This window comes from Marmota monax, unplaced genomic scaffold (assembly GCF_021218885.2).
Source record: "Marmota monax isolate L192 unplaced genomic scaffold, Marmota_monax_Labrador192_F-V1.1 WCK01_AAM20220418_F8-fsc00021, whole genome shotgun sequence".
NCBI lineage: Eukaryota > Metazoa > Chordata > Mammalia > Rodentia > Sciuridae > Marmota > Marmota monax.
The window spans coordinates 11,973,351-11,996,751 of record NW_026695228.1 but is presented as its reverse complement, the minus strand read 5'-3'; the positions used below and the strand labels follow the sequence as shown (position 1 = coordinate 11,996,751).

The window sequence follows — 23,401 nt, the reverse complement described above, 5'->3', positions numbered from 1 at the left end:
TGCTAGGGAAACTTTTGGCAAAATCTTGAAAGCTTGGAGCACTTCCCTTACACACTACTCAATCAACCAATCAACATCCCAGCTTCTCTCCTCTTATCAATTAATCCCACAGGCTACCCATGGCCTCTTCCTCTCCTTGTCCCTGGAATAGGGTATACTGCATTTCAAAAAAAGGGACCCTGGAGAGGACATCTAAATACAAAGGTCTGATGCTGGAGTTCCAAGCAATATAACACACAAGTGAGACTCCAGGCTGCTCATCTTTTCCCTTACTTAAGCCACAACCAAGGCTCTCCAATTCCTCCAGTAGTGGCAATAAGGGAGGTCCTGCAAATGGGGGTGGGGGATGGAATCTCAGAGCCCAACTCTGTTCCTGAGATTCTCCACCTATTTTCAGGGAGAGGCACCAACACGATGCTACCTTTAATGCAGGAACATGGCTCTCTTCTTAATAACATGGCCTAAGCATGCAAAAACACTGTTTCCTTTGTTCCATGGGCCGTCAAAGCTGAGGCAAGGCTGGAACATTAAAATTTTGAAGTCTTAGGGAACCCAGCAGAGCAAGGTTCGAGCAGCAACAGCATATGAAAACTCTCCACAGCCCATAGGCTTTGGCCTATCCTAACTCCTGTCTGGTATCCAGATGGCAGGCAGCATCACGGCACTCCCTACCCAGCCTGATCAGCTATGCCTCTTAAAGTCTAGAACCAAGAAAGAAACCCAAGAAAAACAAGGCATTCCCATTCCTGAGAATCCATCTTCTCAGGCCCAGCTTTCATTTCCTTCTCTCTCTTGGGAGCCCCAACAGAGAAAGCTGGTTAGATAAGCAGAGCCTTGGCAGAGGAATTCTGCACCCCAAGTTTCATGGCAGTGTTAAACTGACACCAAATAGGGACCCCCGCCCCATGCACATGCACACACACACACACACACAAACACAACTCCCCACCTCTGGCAAAGCCCAGGGTCTCAACCTTGTTTCCTCATAGCAACAGCTAAGGGTTCCACCAAACAGTATATTTTATTCTATAACATTCCCTCTACAGAACAGACTAAAAGCAGAACTACTTCATTGTGACATAATAGTTTCTAGAAATCACATCTTCAATCACCCACTTCATCATCTCTGAGAGCATTGGGTCACAAAGATGTGATCTCTGCCCTCAGGCCAAACCAGGATCGGCCAAAAGCTGCTGCATTCCCTAAAGTTGGCATATCCAGGGCAAACCTGATGCCTAAACACTTATAGATACTATTGCCTGCTTTGTTTAATTAGAAATCATGAAACCATGAATGGGCCTCTATTTCTCTTTCTTTCTGTTTTTTTAAAACCATTTTCAGTGATGAAATAAAGGGTTAGTGACTCAGAAATTCTCCTTCCACCCCAGGAAAGACATGAGCCAGCCAGCCATTATTCATGGAGCTGGGCCCACTTGGGTCAGATTCTTTGCTCTAAACCAGCAGGATAGCAACCCACCCTGCCTTGAAGCAGAAGCCTCATCATAGCACTGCCCACCCCCCCACCCACCCCCCAGCCTGCTTAGAAACTCCTTGAAACTTCCTGGCAAGACTATGACATGGTCTTCTCCTCCTGCCTCATAGCCAATTACGCAGAACCCAGCACATAGGACCCATTCTGTAAGCGCCCACTGCATAGAATTAAATTTAATCAAAGCTCATAAGGTGGAGCTGTCCATTCTGTCTTCCATTTATTCACCAATTTATTTTATGCAAAGCACTATGCAGACAGTAGGAGCAGAACAGTGAGAAAGATGGACAAATTTCCTGCCCTCGCAGGAAATTACGAGTCTGTGACCAAGGCGAACAATTAGGAAAAATCACATATAAGATAATTCACAGGCTAAAGAGATAAACAAGGGAGGATGGGGTGAACGGCAAAGGGTGTCTAGGACTGAGCCTTGATGGAGCTAATATCTTCATTTGGTCAAGGAGACTGAAACAGAGCCATGTGAAGGGCAAGAACCAAGAGGGTAAGGCATGGATGAAAACTAAGAAAGGGGAGCTTCCCAGAGCAGGGGACATGAACAATGCCAAATAACTGTCCTTGCCTTGAACATTATGAAGGTTATTGGTGATCTTAGTGAGAACCATTTTGGTGGCAGGCAGGGGGCCAAAGCTCTGTTGGAGTAAGTGGGAGACAGTTTCAAAAACTTCAGTTGTTCATGTGAGGAGAGACCTGGAGTGGGAAGCTCAGGAGGATTTTGTTTTAGGTTAAGAAAAACCAAATCATTAGAGATTGTCCAAGGAACAGAAAGAGTAAGAGTCATTTCCATGGACATTAAAGATGCCTAGGATAATAGCCCAAAGTGGGCAAGTATGGCCAAGAGCTTGATTTATTAGGAATGGAGCAGAGGGAGCAGGAGGTGGGTAAGTGGTAGTATTGAAGAGGTAAAGGTGGACCAGCTAGATGACAGAGCTTCAAGGGAGGAAGGGCTTTTACAAGACACAGGAAGAGCAAAGGTCTAGAAGGAACCGTGGAGAACAAGGAAGACCCCACGCCTGACCCCTACCTTGGGGCACGTGGGGTGGGGGAGATGATTGCCTTTGAGTGGAAGATGGTTTTTGTTGATTGAGGACTGTGAGCACCACAGAGGTCAGGAGAAGGACTTGGGTAAAGGGGAGGGGTGAAGAATGAGAGTGGGCCAAGGACTCACAGAGCATTAATGTTAACACCAACAGAAAGAAGAGAGGGCAACACTAGGAACTTTCTAAAAACCATCATAAAGATAACTGGATATAAATCATCTACTGGTTACCCCCGCCACTCTGCCTTCCTCCAAGAATGCAAAAGACTGACACCTGACCCCATGCCCTGCACTTGCATTTGCTTAGACATCTGACAAACCCCAAGAATGTTCTCTTCAGGGAACATTTCCAGGAGGGGGGTCAAACCATTGCACATGACTTTGTACTTAGCAGAGAAGCTCAAATCAACAATCTCACAAGCAGTTCTTGAACTATTGCTATGCACGGGGTACTTCAGGAGCACAAGTTTGAGTAAGCATGGCCCCTGTCCTCCAAGAGCTCATTGTCTGGTAGAAAAGAGAGGCATATGTGAAATCCTAGCTCAAGACTGATTACAAAGGCTCTGGAAGCCAAAGGGACAGGTGTAACGTGATAAAGCAAAACTCCCTGGAGGAAGTGGGGCTTAGGAGAGATGGCTTAATCTGTATTGGGATTGAGGTAGCAAGAGGGGACATTAGAAGAGCATTCCAAAGGGAGGGAAGATCGTGGGTGAGGACAAAAGAGGTACCTGGTGATGGTGGGCGTCTGGGAGGGTGATGAGGACTAGAACGGGGCAGTGAGGTGGAATCAACTAAAGGTGAGACTGTGAACAGGAGGTGGCTTCTGTTTGGAGGTGGAATGTGAATGGGACAAAGGTGACAGACTTTTAAAACTCATGTCTGGAGAAGTCAGGACCTCCCTATGTTTAATTTATGTGGGGACAAAGGTCCTGATGCCACCACCTTTTGTTTCCTCAGAACAGGTACCAGGGATTCATCTTTGATGTCGTGACCAGGCAAGCTTTTGACATTGCCATTATGGTCCTCATTTGCCTCAACATGATCACCATGATGGTGGAGACAGATGAGCAGAGCGAAGAAAAGACAAAAATCCTCGGCAAAATCAATCAGTTCTTCGTGGCTGTCTTCACGGGCGAGTGCGTCTTGAAGATGTTCGCCTTGAGGCAATACTATTTCACCAACGGCTGGAATGTGTTTGACTTCATTGTCGTGATCCTCTCCATCGGGAGTAAGTGTACAGCCATGTGATAGGGAAGCCCAGCTGGGCTTGGGAATGTTTTGGCTGCTCTTTTAAAACTAAGAGGAGGACAACCAACTAATTTTTCAAATAGGTGTCATGTGTTAGAAAAGCCCCGTTCATGCAGCCTTCCAAGAGCAGCCGATTTGAAATTCCCCTAGGATGCTTTCTCAGGACAATGAAGAGGCTCCATTGGTATTCTCCATACTATGGTGAAATGTTTGCAGTCACCTACTATGTGCATAGCCCACTGCCAGAACCTTAAGGGAACAATCACTCCTCCTGAGCACCTAAGTCTAAGATGATGAAGTTTCCAATGGGACTCACCATTATAGTTTTCAAAGCAGTTGGGGTGGATGGTGTTATGTGAAGTGATTTGTAAAATACTTTCCAGAAAAGGAAGTGGGTTGCCAGCAAAGTGGGGAAAGTCTAGAAGGAGATCCTTCAAAGGACATTCTTTTTGTTGTTGTTGTTGTGGTTTGTTTTGTTTTTCATTTGGGGGTGTTTTTTTTTCAACTTTTTAATTTGTTCTAATTAGTTATTCATGACAGTAGAATGCATTTTGACACCTTGTACACAAATGGAGCACAACTTCTCATTCTTCCGGCTGTATATGATGCAGTCACACCAGTAGGGTAATCATACTTGTATACAGGATAATAATGTCTGTCTCATTCTACCGTCCTTCCCATCCCCACTGCCTCACCCCTCCCCTTGCTCCCATCTGCACAATCCAAAGTTCTTTCATTCTTCCCTTACCCACCCCCCACTATGGATCAGCATCCACTTATCAGAGAAAACATTCAGCCTTTGGTTTTGGGGGATTGGCTTAATTCACTAAGCATGATGTTCTCTAGTTCCATCCATTTACCTGCAAATGCCATAATTTCATTCTTCTTTAAGGCTAATATTCCATTGTGTGTGTGTGTGTATATATATATATATATATATATATATATATATATAATCACATTTTCTTTATCCATCCATCTGTTGAAGGGCATCTAGGTTGGGTCCATTGTTTAGCTTTTGTGAATTGAGCTGTTATAAACCTTGATGTGGTTGCGTCACTATAGTAGGCTGATGTTAAGTCCTCAAAGAAGATTCTTAAATTGAGGGTCTGAAGTCAAATCTATATGTAATCATCCTCTTAGAGAATATGAGTGTCAGAAAAGTCAACTGATCAATATCAAGAGATCAGTGCTTCAAAGGTCCAGTCTGGGGACCATTGAATGAAAGACCCAGTATTTTGGGACCCAACAGTATCCAGAGAAAATTGGTAGAGTAAGAAGCTAATGTGGGGATAGAGCCACAAGAGCTGAGTACCTACTGAGTCTTCAGCACTGGCCTGGGCTTCATGAATCTTCACAGCAATCCTATAAAAAAGATATTTTTGTCCTCATTTGAAACGTTTAAAATTGAGCCTCAGAGATTAAGAAAGTTATACAAATTCACAGAGTTTGTAAGGAGTGGGAGCTGAATTTTGACTGGGCTAAGTTCTTTTATTTTTTATTGGTGCATTACAAGTATATATAATAGTAGGATTCACTGTGGTATGTTTGTATGCACATAACATATAATTTGGTCAATTTTATTGCCCATTATCTCCTGTTTACCTCCTGGTTCCTTTCACTGTATCCTCCTGCCAATCCCCAACCTCTATTCCCTTCTGAAATGAAAATCTCTCCTTTCTCCTCTTTTTTTCTCTCTTCCATATATGAGGGAAAAAACATATGACCTTTGACTTTGATTTTGCCTTATCTCACTTAACATGATATTCTCCAGTCCCATCGATTTTGCTGCAAATGACTTAATTGCTTTCTTCTTTATGGCTGCCTAAAATTCCATTGTGCATCTTTTGCATGTTTTCTCTATCCATTCATTCACTGACAGGCATCTATGCTGGTTTTATAACTTGATTATTGTGAATAGCATTTCTATAAATATGGGCATGCATGTATATTCGTACTATGCTGACTTCATTTCTTTTGGATAAATATCAAGGCTAAGTTCTTCTAATAAACTAGCTGCTTCTCACCCACATCCAAGAGACTATCCCTGGATTTCTTGTGGTTTAGCCAGAGTTTGATGCTATAAAAGCCAAATCCCAGTTCCCCAGCTTCCCTTGTCATTTTAAGTATATCCCAATCCGTTATATTCTGACCTGCTTGCTTCTCATGTCAGGGCATAGCTGTAGACTTAATTTTCCATTGATTTACCCTCAAGAGCTAATAGCATCCAAACACAGCTTGGCAGCATTTCATCAATCTTCCCACCCTGGTGCAGAAATATAGCCTTAGTTTGCATTTATTTGTTTGGAGGGTTTAAATTCATTTTTGTTTTGTTTTGTTTTCTATTGCTGCTATTTCTTCAAAAGCACTTTATTGAGTACTGTTGACATACAAAAAGCCACATATACTTAATGTATATAATCTAAAACATCTGCAGGTAAATATATACTCATGAGACCAACACCACAATCAATGCCATAAACATATCCATTGCCTCCAAAAATTTCTCCCACATTACTTAGTTAGTAGTTGATTGCGAAATACTCTTAAATAACATCTCAGGCTTATCTCTCTTAGAATAACAGGAGTTTTGTTGTTGGTTGTTTGGGGTTTTTTTGTTGTTGTTGTTGTTTTGTTTTGTTGGCCTTCTGAAGTGAGATATTTGAAAGTCCATTTTGCTTTTATATTAGAGAAAGGAGCTTGCTTATGTAACTTCCCACATCAGTAATTTAGAAATAAAATACACCTTTCATACTTAGTTCTATGAAGAGGACACCTTAAGCTACCAGTTTCTGAGGCCAACACAGCAGCTCCTTAGGCAAAAATCTCTCAGAGAACTTAAAAGACAAGTGAAGAATCTGCCTGTTAACTTTTCTGTCCTCATTCCTGCCTCCCTTTCTTCCTTCCCACCATAAAGACACATACTGAGTGTCAAACTGTTGTAAGTATGAGGACTCATTCTACCCTGAAATAAGGTACTGGGAAAAAATTAAAACTAAGATGTAGACAGTTGTCTGGCAGAAATTTTTAGTAGATTATATAGACACATAATATACCTATATTATTTAAAAAATGCCCCAGTTAAACTGGACTGTAAGAGTTTTTGCAGAGTTTTTATAATCCAGAATTATCGTGATTTCCTAAGTTCCCTCCAGTTTCCTTCAACACAATATCATGGCCACCCATCTGCATACAACAAAGGACAGCAGGAAAGAGGGTCAAGGGAATCCTATGAGGAGTGAGAAATTGATTCTACCTCTTTTTAATCCCCTTACCCTAAAGGCCTTGCTTGATTCCCAGTGGAGGTCTTTGGTCCCAATTACCCAAGCTTCAAAAATCTTCATGTTCGATATCATGTCAGGGGACATATATATTCATCATCTTTTTAACCTTTCTCATAGTTAGGGTTAGGGGCAGTAGCTGACCCTAAAAAGCCCATCCTTAGGCTCTCATAGAGTTCAAGCACAGCTGGAAGTGAAAGAAAGAAATTAAAACCATTATGCAGACAGCTGGGCATTCAAAGCCATTCTGCTTTAGCTGTCAGCAAGTTGCCCAACTCCTGCTCCCCCTTGTAATTAAGCCCAGGCTCCATACAATTATCTATGGGACCATGTGCCAGGAAATGAGTCAGTTTTCGCAGCAGGATATAAGGAGATGAATCACAGGGGGTCCCGGCCTTCCCAGAGCAGAGGACCGAGAAGGAAGAATGGGGATGGCCAAAGCTGAAAACTCAGAGGAGAGCAGGTCTGTGTCATATTGGAAATAAAGTATTGTGGGCATGTGCACAGTACTGCAGAGGATGGGGTGTCGACCATAGAGGCTGACTTTAAAGAGGTCGTTCTAAGTAGAGGAAAAGATAAGAACATGGTGAGAAGGGTAAGATCAACTTGATGGAGGGGGGATTAAGGCAGTGAACATTTACTGAGTGGTAGTTGTGTCAACTACCATGCCGGGTTCACGGGGCCCAGAGTCCTCAAATGTGGTTAACCGAGAGGAAGTTCATACTGAGAAGAGATGAGGAAATGTGCTTACATCCAACTTGGTCAGGGCTCATGGTTGAGATACTAATTAGATAATTTCCTCCCTCTTTCAAAGGTCTAGTGTTTTCTGCGATTCTTACATCACTAGAAAATTACTTCTCTCCAACACTTTTCCGAGTCATCCGCCTGGCCCGAATCGGCCGCATCCTCAGACTGATCCGAGCAGCCAAGGGGATCCGCACGCTGCTCTTTGCCCTCATGATGTCCCTGCCTGCCCTCTTCAACATCGGGCTGCTGCTCTTCCTCGTCATGTTCATCTACTCCATCTTCGGCATGTCCAGCTTCGCTTACGTCAAGTGGGAGGCCGGGATCGATGACATGTTCAACTTCCAGACCTTCGCCAACAGCATGCTGTGCCTCTTCCAGATCACCACGTCAGCCGGCTGGGATGGCCTCCTCAGCCCCATCCTCAACACAGAGCCCCCCTACTGCGACCCCAATCTGCCCAATGGCAATGGCACTAGAGGAGACTGTGGGAACCCAGCCGTGGGCATCGTCTTCTTCACCACCTACATCATCATCTCTTTCCTCATCGTGGTCAACATGTACATTGCAGTGATTCTGGAGAACTTCAATGTAGCCACAGAGGAGAGCACAGAGCCCCTGAGTGAGGACGATTTCGACATGTTCTATGAGACCTGGGAGAAATTCGACCCAGAAGCCACCCAGTTCATTACCTTTTCTGCCCTCTCAGACTTTGCAGACACTCTCTCAGGCCCCTTGAGAATCCCAAAACCCAATCAGAAAATATTAATCCAGATGGACATGCCCTTGGTCCCTGGAGATAAGATCCACTGTTTGGACATCCTCTTTGCCTTCACCAAGAACGTGCTGGGAGAATCTGGAGAGTTGGATTCACTAAAGGCAAACATGGAGGAGAAGTTTATGGCAACTAATCTTTCAAAAGCATCCTATGAACCAATAGCAACCACCCTCCGGTGGAAGCAAGAAGACATTTCAGCCACTGTCATTCAAAAGGCCTATCGGAGTTATGTGCTATATCGCTCCTTGACACTCTCCAACCCCTCTGGAGTGCCCAGGACTGAGGAGGAGGCTTTGTCACACCCAGATGAAGGCTTTGTGGAATTTATGGCAAATGAGAATTGTGTCCTTCCAGACAAATCTGAAACTGCCTCTGCCACATCTTTCCCGCCATCCTATGACAGCGTCACTAGAGGCCTCAGTGATAGAGTCAACCTGAGCACATCCAGCTCAATGCAAAATGAAGATGAAGCCACCAGTAAGGAGATGACTGCACCTGACCCTGAGTGAGGATACTCCAGCTGGACATGTCCAGCTCTGATGTGTTCCTTGGCTGCCATAACTTTCCCACTACAGATGGCCCCCAGCTACAACCTCACCAATGCATGTCACTGGTCACAATGTCAGAACTGGGCAGGGAATGTAGCTGGTACCTACCTTTGAAAATGTCTCCATACAACAATAGTCAGAAGCCAAGAGTATCTCTATTTTGACTTCACTTCTGAATTTCAATATCCAATGATGGGGTTCTCTTACTTTCAGGAAAATGTCACTGGTCTATTTATTTTAGTGGTGACCAGGGATTTTATCTACCTAGACAAATTTCTCAGGACCAGAACTTTCAAAGATATGGCAAGGGCACTGCTGGAGGTCTAAGGTTGTCTTCCTGTAAATACCACATAGAGATGTGCAGTTATTTAGGATTTTTGCATGATTGCATGTTGAGAGCTGCTGGACAACTTCTCCAACCCAGACTAACACCTGTGGTCTATGCCATGAAATACCTTTGAGATCTCCATTAAAACTAATATTTTTAAAAGTATGTCAAGACTGATGTCATATGTTAAATCATCACTTTTTCTTGATTGATTTCTTAATGTGATACTGACATGTATTGTAAGTCATTTCTCCCTCACTTTCAGGGATCCCGATATTTTGTAGTATGAGTTTGAGGCTGGGGAGGGCAGCAGGGAGCACTGTCCTGGAATCTAGAGAGTCTGGTTCTAATCTTAACTCTTCCACCAATTGCCTGGCTGACCAGAGCTAAGTTCTTTCCCCTATGAACCTGTTTTCCCATATATAAAATTCAGTGGGAGTGGGAAACATTTGGTTTTGCATAGCCTTTGAATATTGTGTTGTATAATTCAGTGGTGCCCTGTCCCCGTGAGATGGGAAAACACTCTGTATTCCCATGGTCAGATCTTTCTGCTATGAGGCTACCAAGGCAGCTATTGGATACATTCCAGAGCCTTTTTACATCTCGTATCAGATTTTAAGAAGGAAAGTTTTTATATTTCCTTGGGACTAGTACTTCATAATTAGTATAACCAAAAGAAAAGGGACATTTTGAGAAAGATGATCTGGTAAATAAAAGATATGGCCAGTAGTTCTTTTTATTCATCTGCAAATATTATTAAAGTCCTATGATATGGCAGAAATGAGATAAAATAGGAGTTAAGTCCCAAGAGATGAATTGGAATTACGCAGTGAATGGAGTAAGAGTTATTTAGTAAGGGTATATATTTAGGCAGATGAAGGACACAACAAAGAGTTCATGTGACTACATAGGACATAATGAACCTTAACAAAAGCTGTGATCTTGTCTTGTATTAACGCTTGGGATATTCCCAGCCACAATCACAAAGATCAGGTCAATTAATTGGACATACATTTGATCATTTTATGAAATTTTCCATTGGTACAATTACAAAGCATAGAGGTTGATCCATTGGATATGCCTCTTGAAAGCAAGTTTTCTGGGGTTTACTTTTTCTCACAGTTGACCCATTAGAAGCTAAAGGCTTTCAAGATGCTTGTTGGAGGTTGCCAACACCTACATATACAAAATAAGATGGTGCTGGATTAGCATCCCAACGCAGCTATCCTCTGGTATTAGGTTTGTATGTGAAAGACAATTTCAATCAAATGGCCCTTCCTTCCTAATATCAGTGAACCAGGATGCCCAGGTATTGACCATACAGCTTCTTCAGCATCTCAATCCCATGTGGTCACTTAAAACATCAACTGAAATGATAATAGCTCAAGTGTTTATAAGACAGCTGGGAAGACAGAGAGCTTGGGGACTGGTTTATTTTTATAGTGTTAGCTGCAATCATTAAATGTATTCAGCCATAAGACTAGTTTTACTAAGTAGATAATATTATTCTCAAAGGCATACTTATCACATCTTTTGCCCTTTGTTGTAGGTAGAATTGTGTCCCCCCCCAAAAAAAATATATTGAAATCTTAACTCTTGGTACCTGTGAATGTGATTAAATTTTGGAAATATGGTCTTCTGGGGCATAATCAAATTAAGATGAGGTTATACTAGATTAGAGTGGACTCTAATCCAATAACTGGTGATATAATATGAGAGAAGTTTGGTCAGAGAAGAATACAATGTGAAACACAGAAACACACACAAAGTAGATAGCTATGTGAAAACAGATGAAGCTGAAAGTTAAGGAATAGCAAAGATTTCCAGTAACTATCAGAAGCTAGGAGGAGGCGAGGAAGGCAAGGATTCGCCCCTGGAGACTCCAAAGAGAGAACAGCCCAGAGAATACCTTGATATTAGATGTCTAGCCTCCAGAAATATGAGAATAAATTTCTGTTGTAAGCCACCCAGTTGGTGATAATTTATTACAGCAACCCTAGGAAACTAATATACTCTACAATTTGTTTCCATACACGTGCATTTCCCAAATTATAATGGGAACCATTAGAAAAGGGACACAATAGACCTTGCATTACTAGGAGCTTTTGGAAATGTATCCAATGCAAATGCTAGATTATTGTTAAAAAAATTTCACTAAAATCAGTTCCAAAGTTTACTCAGGGGTTTGATTACAAGGTAGGAATTATATTTCCAGGGCAGCAAACCTGAGGATGTCCAAGGAAGATGGAAAGCCAAAGGTACATCATCAACCTCACCATCAGAGATGGCACTAGAACAACCTCTGCCCAGAATATATAAGGACACTTCAGCACTGAAAGGAGACAAGGCACAAAACAATGGTGCTGACCTGCAGGTTCTTTAATAAATGCTACCATCATAAACTCTGTCCTGATTTTTTTATGCCACTAAACTATGTTGCACATAGACATGAACGGCAAAGTCCATTCAAGAACATTCAGTCAACCTAGAAGAGTGAGTAGAGGGAGAGCCTGGTATACTAAAGCATTTGCCTTAAGATAAGGTCAAGTCACTTTCCAAAGTCCTGGGGATGCAAATACACAGACACTCAGTCTAGAGTTGAGCACAGGTTGAACATTTTAAAATAAATTAATTAAAAAGCAATTCCAAGGTTTACAGTAGTGATAGGGTAGATTATTTAAATCCCTCCTCCCATCGAAAACATCAACAGCTCTGTATAAATCCCAGACAATAATATCAGGTAGTTGGGAGGACATAAATAGGGTAAGGTTAATAAACTTTATTATTACATGGAAGAATAGAAAAATGTTGGGCTGGGATGTGGCTCAAGCTGTAGCGCGCTCGCCTGGCATGCGTTTGGCCCGGGTTCAATCCTCAGCACCACATACAAACAAAAGATGTTGTGTCCGCCGAGAACTGAAAAATAAATATTAAAAAAATTTTTTTAAAATGTTTTCATTATTGTTAGACTTTGGTAAGTTAAGAATGCATTACTTAGTTACTGGAGTTGTCACTAACAAAACAGAAACAGAGTCTATAATTTCAAAACTAGGATGGGGAAAATCGGCTAAGAAACAATCCACCAATTTAAAAAGTAAGGTAAAAAGGAAGAAAAATATGAAATGTAGAACAAGAATAACAAGTGGAAAAGACAGAATAACATAGTATATTTGTACACCAATATATCAATAGTTACATTAAATGTAAATGGATGGACCAAATACTTCAGAATATAGACAAAGAATGTCAGGCAGGACTCTAAAAATTCAAATAAATTATGTTTACCAAGGGATATACCTAAAACCTCAGGTTAACAAAAAGATAAAAATAAAAGAATAGAAATTGTATACTGTGCAAATATTTATCAACTAAGTGCAAAACACATATTCAAGTACCTAAGGAACATTTACAAAAATAGTTCATGAGCCTAGCTATAGAATAAGATTCCAAAAGTTTTCAAAAGACAAAAAGGATAAAGTGTACATTTCAGACTGCAATACAACTTTGCTGATAATCAATAGCAAAAATAAATTGGCCCAAGCGTATATAGGAACACTTAAAATATGGAAAAGATGGGATAGCTTAGCAGTGCAGAAGAGGATCTTTGTATAAATGATGCTGGGACAATTGTGTTTTCAAAAGAAAAAAAATAGACTCCTACCAAAACCATACTCAAAAATCAATTCCAGGTATATCAAAATGTGAAAGGAAAATCTATTAAGATTTTAGAATAAAGAGAAATACATACATATCTAGATAATAAGTAAAAGACAATGACTTGGACTACATTAAAATCTAGAATATCAGTTAATTATCTTAAGAGTTAAATATCTAATATATCTTAAGAGTTAAAAAGCAAGCTACAGAGTAAAAGAAAATATTTAAAACACTCATAAGGGCTGGGAGTGTAGCTTAGTAATAGAATGCTTGCTGAGAATGCACAATGCCCTGGGTTGGATCCCCACAACTGGGAAAAAAAACACTAATATCCAACAAAAGTCTAATATTCAAAGATTTTTTTAACTTCTACAAATCAATATGAAATAGACAACACAATAGAAAATGGTAAGAGAATTGAAGTGGTACTTCACAAAAGAGGAAATCTGAATAACTAATAAACATATAAAAGGGTGCACAACCTAATTAGTAATCATGGAATATGCAAATGAAATCTACTGTAAAATGCCTTTATACATCTATCAGATCTGCACAACTTTTAGAGACTAACGAACATCAAGAATTGGCAAAAATGAGAAGCAACAAGACCTCTCATGCATTGTTGAAGAGCGTGTAAATTGGTGCAAGCACTTTGCAAAACAGTTCAACTTAACCTAAAAGAGTTGAAGATACATAAAGCTCGTGTCTCAGGTTTTCCATTCCTACAAAAACTAGAGAAATCTGTGCACACATGATGTAGGAGACATGTGCAATATTTCTTAGGGACATTGTTCATAATGAACCCCAATTTGAGACAACCAAGGTCCATCAGCAGTAGAATAATTTAATAAATTGTTGTATCTTATTTTAATGTAATTTTATGCAACAATGAAAAAGACAGATAGTTTAATACCAGTCTATAAATGAATCTTACAAGCATAATATTGAATGAAAGAAGCCAGACACATAACTACATCTACTATATGATTATATGAGATTCAAAAACAGGCAAAATTAAACTGTATTGTCTAGGAATGCCTAAGGAAAAACAAGAATCTGTCATTATGAAAGTCAGGGTACAGGTCTCAACAAAGGGAAGAAGTCATTTGTGATTGGATGTTGTCAATGTACTAATTACACACTCTTCGTCGTAAGTGTTGTCTTTATATGTTAAGCTAAACACATTTGTCTAATTCCTTTTCTGTGTATATGTTGTATCTCACAATTTCAAAAATAAGAAAAAAAAACTTTAAATGGCTCAGCTTAGATTCTTCTCTCTCTTCCCAGAAGTAATTACTGTCTTCTCCTCTCAATCATGGCATTTATATCTTGGACTGGGATTATTTGAGCTGAGTGTAAAGGGAGCAGTAGGAGTTTAGTGGTGGGTAATTTTAAAAGGAAATTCTAGGGAAAGGGAATAGCAACTGTGCAAGATGCCCGAGATGTGCAAGAGGGTGAAGAGTTTGGCAAAATGTAACCAAGATATGGGGAAGTGAGTAGAATGTTCCCAGTGGTAACCAAGTTTGTATCCCACTGAATCACTTCGGATGGTGTCGTGAGTGATATTAAAACTTCAAGCAATCTGCCTAGCACAGGACCCCAACCAATTAGTGAGGACTGACCACATTACCAAAAGCATGCTTCTGGAGGTACTAACCCTCTGGTTGCTGGATTATGGAAAGGTCTAGAGAAAGGCCCCAAAGGAGGGAGGACCAGAACTGCTGGGACAGAGAGGTTGGAGACCACTTAGAAGGCTGGCTTTACTAACTGGCACAGGAATAGCTCACTATACAGGTGCACTTGGACCAGATTTTTAACCTTTGTTGCAAATAATAGAAATCCAACCCAAATTAGCTTGTGGGGAAAAAGGAAGAAAATAATTTCGACCTAGAGATGTAGCTGGATTCAGGAACTCAAATGGTGCCAGGGGAATATCCTCTTTCTCCCTCTTCACTCTGCTTTCTTCTATGCTGACCCCATTCCAAGGCAGATTTTCCACATGTGGTGGCAAAGATGGCCCTGCGATCATTTACATCTTTGATTTCAGAACAGAAACTTGAATCTTTCCCAATAATTTCATCAAAAATCCAGAGAGACATATTGTGTCCAGCATACTGGCGGCTTATAGATCGTGTGTTCACCCTGGGAATCTGGAACTAAGCTGAGAGCAGTTCCCAAACAGAAGAGTTCTGCCATAAAAAGAGGAAACGGCAGATGAGCAAGATAAAACCATAGCTGTCTACCACCTTCCCACCCTTAGCTGCCCAACGTCAACACACATCCTTCTCTCCAGACACCTAATATCAAAAATACCTACCCAACACAATGTAGCTGTCCGCCACAAGCTCCCTCTTCCCAAAGGGAGACAATGCAGACAAAGCCAGACAACACATCCAGCTTTAAGCCAAGAATGTCTCAGCAATAGATCAGAAAACCCTATAAACTCTAAAAATACATCCAGTTTTTGGATTACAGAAGGAAGCCCAAGGCTGGGTGAGTGAGCCACTGGATCAAGCAGACTTTATTAAAATAGGTTTACATTTTTCAATCAAATATGCCATCTTCAAAGATTTGCTTTTTCAAATTGGAGGGCAGCTTAGATTTTATGTTTAATTGTTGTTAGTGCCAGCGTACTTGGTGTGCAAACATCATTAAATGATGATACCGCTAGATGAAATTTCTGTATTTTGAAGGAGTCTCTTTCAACATGTCATTTTATTAGTCTATTTTATACCTTTCAGTATAGCCAGACACAAGTGGGCTCTCTGGTTCTCAAAGAAGATGAGGTAGCACTCATGTGCTGTTGCAATTATTCCTTATTGTTTACTGGCATGTAATAGGTACTATTTGGCTTTTTTTTTCCTCCCTTTATTAGCTTGTGTCCTATTATCACATCTGAACTGCAACTTTCTTGAAAGGAAGGAGAGGGCACGCTGCCTGGCACTAATTAAGGCTATAAAAGTTAATTATGTTGAGTTTTCTTAGACTTCTTTGAGTATTCCATGGCTTTAATTAAATGTTTTATAATTTTCTCCTTCTTTCTTTTTACTGGTGACTTCTATGATTCATGGACCTGTCCATTTGTGTGGGCCATTAGAATAAACCTCTTTTTTTACTTGTTAAAAATAAATAAATAAATAAACAAGAAAATACATCCAGCTTTGAACACTCCTCACCACCTTGATGGATCTCAGTTTTACCCAAGTAACCATCATCTTATACAAGCATTATTTCAAGTCTTCCAAACAATGCCTCATTGCTACTTTTGCCCCAAACAGCAGCCAGAGCTCAAAACCCACCCACAGCTCCTATGGTGCTCTGAGTAGCTGTCATTACAATGGCTTTACATAATCTGGCCCTCACTCCTCTCTGACCTCTCGTTCCCTCCAGCCTCCTTGGCTCGCTGTGTCTGGCCCACCCAGTCCTCCTTACCATTCCTGAAACTCACCAACCATGCTCTTGCCTCTGCACAGGAATCCTTGGAACTCACTTTTCCCTCAGTCAGAATATGCACATGTCTCATTTCTGTCTAATTGCCAGCCATATCCCCAGCACTTACGCCCTGTTCCAGGCTCTGCAATATCATGTATATACTAGCTTATTGTCTGTCTTTCCTACTAGAAAACTGGCTCTCTGAGGGAAAGAACTCTATTTGCTCACTAATATATTCCCAGCCACAAGAACAGTGCCAAAGAGATTTGTCAAATGAGTGAGATGCCATCTTCTTGACCAGTGCAGAAGTAGCTCTCATAGCACAGTCCCCAAAAGCTAACAATTCAATCAATATGCAAAAGTATCGGATCAACACACTATCTTTTAAAACTTGTTTTTAAAAGGAGAAACCACATCCAGAAATGTACACCCACAGTGTGTCCTGAAGCATATGCCCCTAGTCCTAACAGTGGAGAGCTTTCTGAGTCCTGCTGTCTGGGAGAATTCCTCTACGGCCTACTTCCCCATAGACAGAAACATCCGGGAAGACTCCTTCTTTGGAATGAAGAGTTTCCTCACTTCCTGTGCTGGCACCGGGTGGCCCTGGAAGTAGTCTTCAGGTTTGATCAATCATGGGTCATTACTTGCCTTGGCTGAAGTTTCTCTGGCATTGCATATCCCATACAACCCCAGTAGAACTTCTTTCTCTTGCATTTTAGATTTGTTAGATCTTGTTGGCTTATTGTCTTTCAATCTAGACTTGGACCTGGGTGCTGCTGCCTTTAGCAATAGACCTCTTGCCAACACACCACTACTTCCAGATCTTCTGCCTTTCCCACTATTATTAGGTTAGGACAAGGCGCAAGACTATAAGACAGTAAAAAGTCCTTCCTCTCTGCATTCATATGAGTCAGCTTAGGCAAAATTTGTTCTTCTTTGTGTAGCTTTACCATGCCAGCCAAAAGTATCCTATAGCTTTCCAAATCCTAGAGATTGTCCCTTAATTTAAGTCCCTTAAATTGTTGCAGCAAGAGGCAAGCTGGGTTACCAGACACAACAGGCTACATTTAAGAACATGATAGAAATTTCCAGATTTAGATCTTGGGATAAGAAAGTCTCAGTGTCCTACACCCCACTTCAATTTGGCTGATGCCACATGTTAGAATCTGTTAAGAGTAACACCCATTTCCAGTTATCAATTTTTGTGTCAGTCAGAGGAACAAGCAACACAAACCAGTTCCAGCATAAGAGGAATTTACCAGAAGGCTACAGAGAATCTCATAGAAAGGAAGTAAATGTTGAATAAACAGGAGGATTTCAGCCAAGGCTGGGCAAGTTTCTGGGTAGCAGAAACCATTAGAGAGTCTTTCCAAGAGGCTAGGACCAGTCGTTAGAGGTTTTCTTTTTCCCTGAGGGTGTCCAGTCGGGATTCAAATTCCCACAAAAGAACGTGTGATGGGCCTAGCTCCAGGGAAGAAGAAAGGCAGGAGAATTTTGATTGACAGCTCCACCAAGATTGTATGTAATTGCCTCCCCCCATGCTCCCTTAAAAAAAAAAAAAGTAAGATATTGTCACCAAAAGGAGGAGGAAAGAGACCCCCTAAGCAAAAATTCCCCATTGTGTTACAAAATTATAGTTGGATTCCTGTTTCATAAAGATCCCTCTGTTTGCAGTGACAGGTTAAGGTAGAGGCTGAATTTAAGGTCAGGGAGATTAGATATAAAGATGTGTTCCATGGAGACCTAAGCTATTGATTTTTTTTTTTTAGTTCTTCAAGCAAATTGATTAAGAGTCATTAAACCTATTCAGATCGGATGCTCATGACATGGATGGGATGCCCACTCCCAGTTTCTCCAGTGAGAAGGTCAAGACCTTTTCTTCCAGATGAATGTTCCCTCAGCCCCAAATCAGCATTGGACTCTGACCCCAGAAAACTGTTCATACATTCCCTGAAGTGGAAATATATTTGAAGTGTGTCCTCCTGAGGGACCCCCGTTGACTCATCATCCAAATGAGTTCAGGTGGAAAAAGGCAGGATTTGCCTATGGGCATCAAAGACATAACACTGAAAGTTCACGTCTACCGTTGACCTTTTAAAGCACCAGTTCTGACAATAGAACTCACAACAACAAAACTCAGTCGCTACAATTCACTGTACAGAGATGAAAAATTATGAAGGGTTATACATAAAAAAGACTCTTTTTTTTTTCCCCTGACCAGAACTGGGTTCTTTGGTTATTAGAAACGGGGCCACTCCTGTTTCCTGCTTTCAGATTTAATTGCATTATCAGCTATATAAAGGCATGTGTGTGCCTGTTGAGTAATGATGCATCCTGTGGTTGGAACAGGGAGCCCCAGAACCACTGGGAGGCTGAAGATGTCTGCAAATGATCCACACAGAAATGCTCAACTCATCCACTAAGCAACGTGGTACTCTGAACCAAGCTCTGGATGAGAGGAAGGAATGACCCAGTTTGATTCCAGGGCTTCTGTTGCTTGTGTCACAACTTCTCTGAGCAACTATCCTTGACTATACAATGGAATCAAGACTCCTGCCCTAATGAAGCCCACCAAGAGGTTTAAAGGGAATAAAACTGCTTTATAAGTGTTAGGAGAGAAAAGGAATTTCTTGAGGGGCTGTTACGTTGGAAACATTGTGGAATTCTTCCAACAATGTGGAATGTGAATGCCTAACTTCCAGAGCTGCCTCCTCATGGAGCAGAATGACACACCAGGCCCTCTCTCTCCCTGAGGAAGGGGTAGGAGGGCTTAAGCCCTGCCTACAACTGTCCCTCTTGAAAGCAAACTTTTCTTTGCTTCCTGTCCATGTTCTTCTGAATGCTCCATCCTCTGACCATCTTTAATTGTAAGAGTTCAGAGTCACCCCTACTCACAGGTCTCTCTCTCACCTGGCTTCAACACCTCCTAGCTATATCTAGCTCATACCCCTTCCCCTACCCAGCCTCCAGTGCCCTTACCCCTTACAAGGGTACCACTCACCTCCCATCCACCCAGTATGGACACTCAAGAGTCACCCATGCATATATGTGAAAGTTTCTCTAGGGCACATACTTCACATTTTCCTACCGTACATACTACACATTAGCAGTTGTAAATAATATGGAGAGGTCAAACCAAATTAAACTCAGTAGCATGGGCAATTCCTGCTTCCCCACATTGGCATCTGCACTAATGTCAGAATTTTTAACTTTTATCAGGCTGACAAAATGATAAATCATTGGTGTTTCAATTGTATTTTTCTGATTCCTTTTTTATAATACTTACAATTTTTAAGAGGTAGAATTTCTAAATAAGAGGTAGAGGGAGGGGGTTTGAACCTTGGTGGTCAAGTGCTTGAGAGATGTGCACTTGGTCACCTCATCATGATGCCCTTCACTGATCTCTAAATGGATTAGAAAGATCCAGATAGTGTGGGAGGGAGAAGACAGGAGTAATCCATAGAGAAGATAAATGTTTTATACCCAAAATACAAAAAGAACTCTTACAAATATATATAAGAAAAAGACAAACAATGTGATACACAAGTGGATAAAAAGTACAAACAGGCAGTCCAAAGAAGACAAAATCCCAACAGCTCAAACAGATTTTTCAAAGGAATCATGTTTACACTATCTTTTAGAAAATAAAGAGGAGGGAGCACATCCCAGCTCATTTTAAGATGCTATTACTTACCCTTATACCAAAACCAGACAAAGAAAGTACAAAAAAAATAAAAAGAGAGAGAGAGACTACTACCTCTCAGGAGCTTAGACAGAAAAAAGCTTCAACAAAATATTGATAAATGAATCCAGTAATGCTTAAAAATTATTGTATACCATAACTAAACAGGGTTTATTCAAATGGCTTGAAAATGATCGCAACTTTTGAAAATCAACTAATGTGTTATGATATGGATATGAGGTGTCCCCCCCAAAAAAAAAACATCTCCTGTGTTAATGCAAGAATATTCAGATTAAAATGATTGGATTGTAAGAGCCATAACTGAATCAGCCCTTCTAGTTTGAATGGACTAACTGGGTGGTGACTGTAGGTAGATAGGGTGTGGCTGGAGGAGGTGGGTCACTTTGGGTGGCCTTCCCCTTTCTTTCTCTACTGCCATGGGGTAAGCAGTGCTCTGCCACTGGTCAACCTCACCTTGGGCTCAAAGTGGTAGAACTGGTTGACCACATATTGAGCCTCTGAAATCACGAACCAAAATAATACCTTTCTTCCCGTAAGTTGTTCTCGTCCTGTATTTTGGTCTCAGCAACACGAAGCTGACTAACACAATATCAACTTATTTAGAAAAAGTATTTGTAAAAGTCCAACACCGATTCATGATAAAACCTCTCAAGAATTTAGGAGGCGTAGAAGAGAATTTCTTCAACTTAATTAAGAGTATCTACAAAAACCTACCACTAACATCATTTTTAATGGTGGAGATTGAATACTTTCCCCCTAAAATTGGGAACAAGGGAAGAATGTCTAATCTCAAAACTCTTACTCAACATACTACTGAAAGTCCTAGGTGGTAATGATATGATTGTCTAGTAGAAAATGACAAGGAATCCACAAAATAAACAAACTCCTAGAAGTAATAAATGAGTTAAGCAAGTTTGACACAAAATTCAAATATACTTTTATATTATTATCAACAAGTCTTTGGAAATCAAAATTAAAAACACAATACTATTATTGAATTATATATCAAAGAAAAAGAAATAGATAAATTTAACAATATATATGATCTATATCCTGAAATTATAAAATATGAATGAATAAAAACAAATATGGATTGGATGATTCATGGATTAAATCTTGGTTTGGAAGTTTCAATAATTAGTTTTCCCTAAATTAACCCAGAGATGTAATGAAATTTCTGCCAAAAACTCACCAACACTTTTTGTAGATATTGGCAAGCCTATTCTAAACATTATGTGGGAAGGCCCAGGATCCAGAATAGATTAAATAATTTTGAAAAAGAAAAAAAAATGGAAAGAATCACTATTCAATATTAAGATTTTACTGCATAGCTGTAATTGAGATAGTGCAGCATTCGTGGAGAAATAAACACATAGGTTGAAAGAATGAAATTTAAAAAAAAAACAGAAATAGGCCCACACTAATATGTCCATATGATTTTTTTTCCAATAGTCTTTATTGGTGCATTATAGTTGTATATAATGGTGAGATTTATTGTTACGTACTCGTTCAGGCACACAATATAACAATATAATTTGGCCAAAATCATTCCCCAGTATTTTCCCTTTTACCTCTCTCCTCATGCACCCATCCCTTTCCTCTACTCTAACTGACAATCTGATTTTCATGTGACATACCACACACTTCCCTTCATCCTCTCCATTTTTCACATATGAAAGAAAACATGAAACCTTTGACCTTCGGAGTTTGCCTTATTCTGCGTAACATAGTGGTCTCAAATTCCATCCATTTTCTTGCAAATGATATAATTTGAGATAGAAGTTGTGGATTAGAATGATGGATTGGCAAGGCAGATGGATCCCCAATGATTATAGAGCCACCAAGCATGGACTGGACTGCCTATCTTCAAAATTAACTTATGCAAAGGAGAGATCAGCTTCTCTTTCTTAATCTCCTGTTTTGTTGAGTTTCTGTTCAGTCACTGACCTGTGTGCTAGCAGAGTCACGGGTTGAGGAACTTCTGCTCTATTAATAATGTGCTGAGCCACACACAGGGCCTTCCCCAATCCTTAGGCCAATCTATTGACATCTGCTAACACTTCAATAACCAACTTCACATGCTTTACCCCCAGAAACACCTGCAGTAAACAGCCAGAATCCCCTCCTTGAAGTCCAAACTGCAGCTTTTCAGAATCCCTTCTCCAGACTCTTAGCTCTGTACCTCCAGCTCTATCTAGTTACACCAGCCTCCTGCAATTGCTCTAACTATGATACCCTAATGTTCTTTTTTTTTTTAAACCTCTTTCATTACCTAATTCACAGCTTAATACCTGGCTAACAATTCTTTACATTAAATTATCTCTGTTGAAATAAGCAGTGGAGATTTCCAGCTTCAGCTTAGAAACATAGAGAGGTGGGAAAGCATTGTTCCCACTATACAAGAAATCAATGACTTCTCTTAAATCCCTGAGAGGTCTGAAATCACCGACCAAAGAACTGCCCCAATATCTGAGCAAGACAGGCACCTATGGGGAAAAACAAGTCCAGAGTATTTGCTTACCTGGGTTAGATGCCACTGAATGTCATTCAAGCCAGTGAGGAGATTCAACTAGATATTTTTAATGAATTATAAAGGACACAGTTGGGGTAGCCTGAAAGAGAAAAGCTCCTGGTTAGTGGGAAAGCATATGAATTGGGGAGTCCACAGCCTCCCTTCAGACTATCCTGGCTCTCACAGGGAAGAATCTTGATAAATCTCCCTCCCCAATGCTGACTGGGGAAGGGGAACAGCAGCCACTGCCCAAACTCAACCAGACCCTGTCCCCACCTTAAAGGAGGCTACATTAATACACAAAGAATCTTTGCATCCCTGCTCTCTACCTCCATGCTTATAAGCATCACGTAAAAACAATTGAAATGCAACTGAGAGAAGAGTAAGAAATCCATTCCCTCAAAAGAGCAGCAAAAAAGGGAAGACCCAAAACCAGGCAGGGAGTGAGCTTCAAACACCATCCAACTGCTGACTATGTTAACCCACACTATAGACCTAGCAGAAGGAAAAATATACTCATCTCCAAGCATAAAAATACTTACCCCTGTCTACTGACCTATACAACACCTCCAACTTTCAACAACAACAACAACAAAAAAAAATCACAAGCCACATAAAATGTCA

The 23,401-nt window shown here is 40.7% G+C and overlaps 1 protein-coding gene across 3 annotated transcripts in view; it reads left to right on the top strand.

Annotated features, from left to right (window-relative positions):
• The window catches only part of Scn10a (sodium voltage-gated channel alpha subunit 10), a 90,678-nt gene extending 81,183 nt beyond the window's left edge, over window positions 1-9,495 (top strand). For all 3 annotated transcript variants that reach the window (XM_046436929.2, XM_046436928.2, XM_046436926.2), the window contains 2 exons: window positions 3,504-3,774; window positions 7,890-9,495. In XM_046436929.2, coding sequence (XP_046292885.1) covers window positions 3,504-3,774; window positions 7,890-9,106 — 1,488 coding nt within the window. In that variant the 3' untranslated portion in view covers window positions 9,107-9,495. The remainder of the gene's footprint in view (window positions 1-3,503; window positions 3,775-7,889) is intronic.
• The last annotated feature ends 13,906 nt before the right edge of the window (window positions 9,496-23,401 follow it).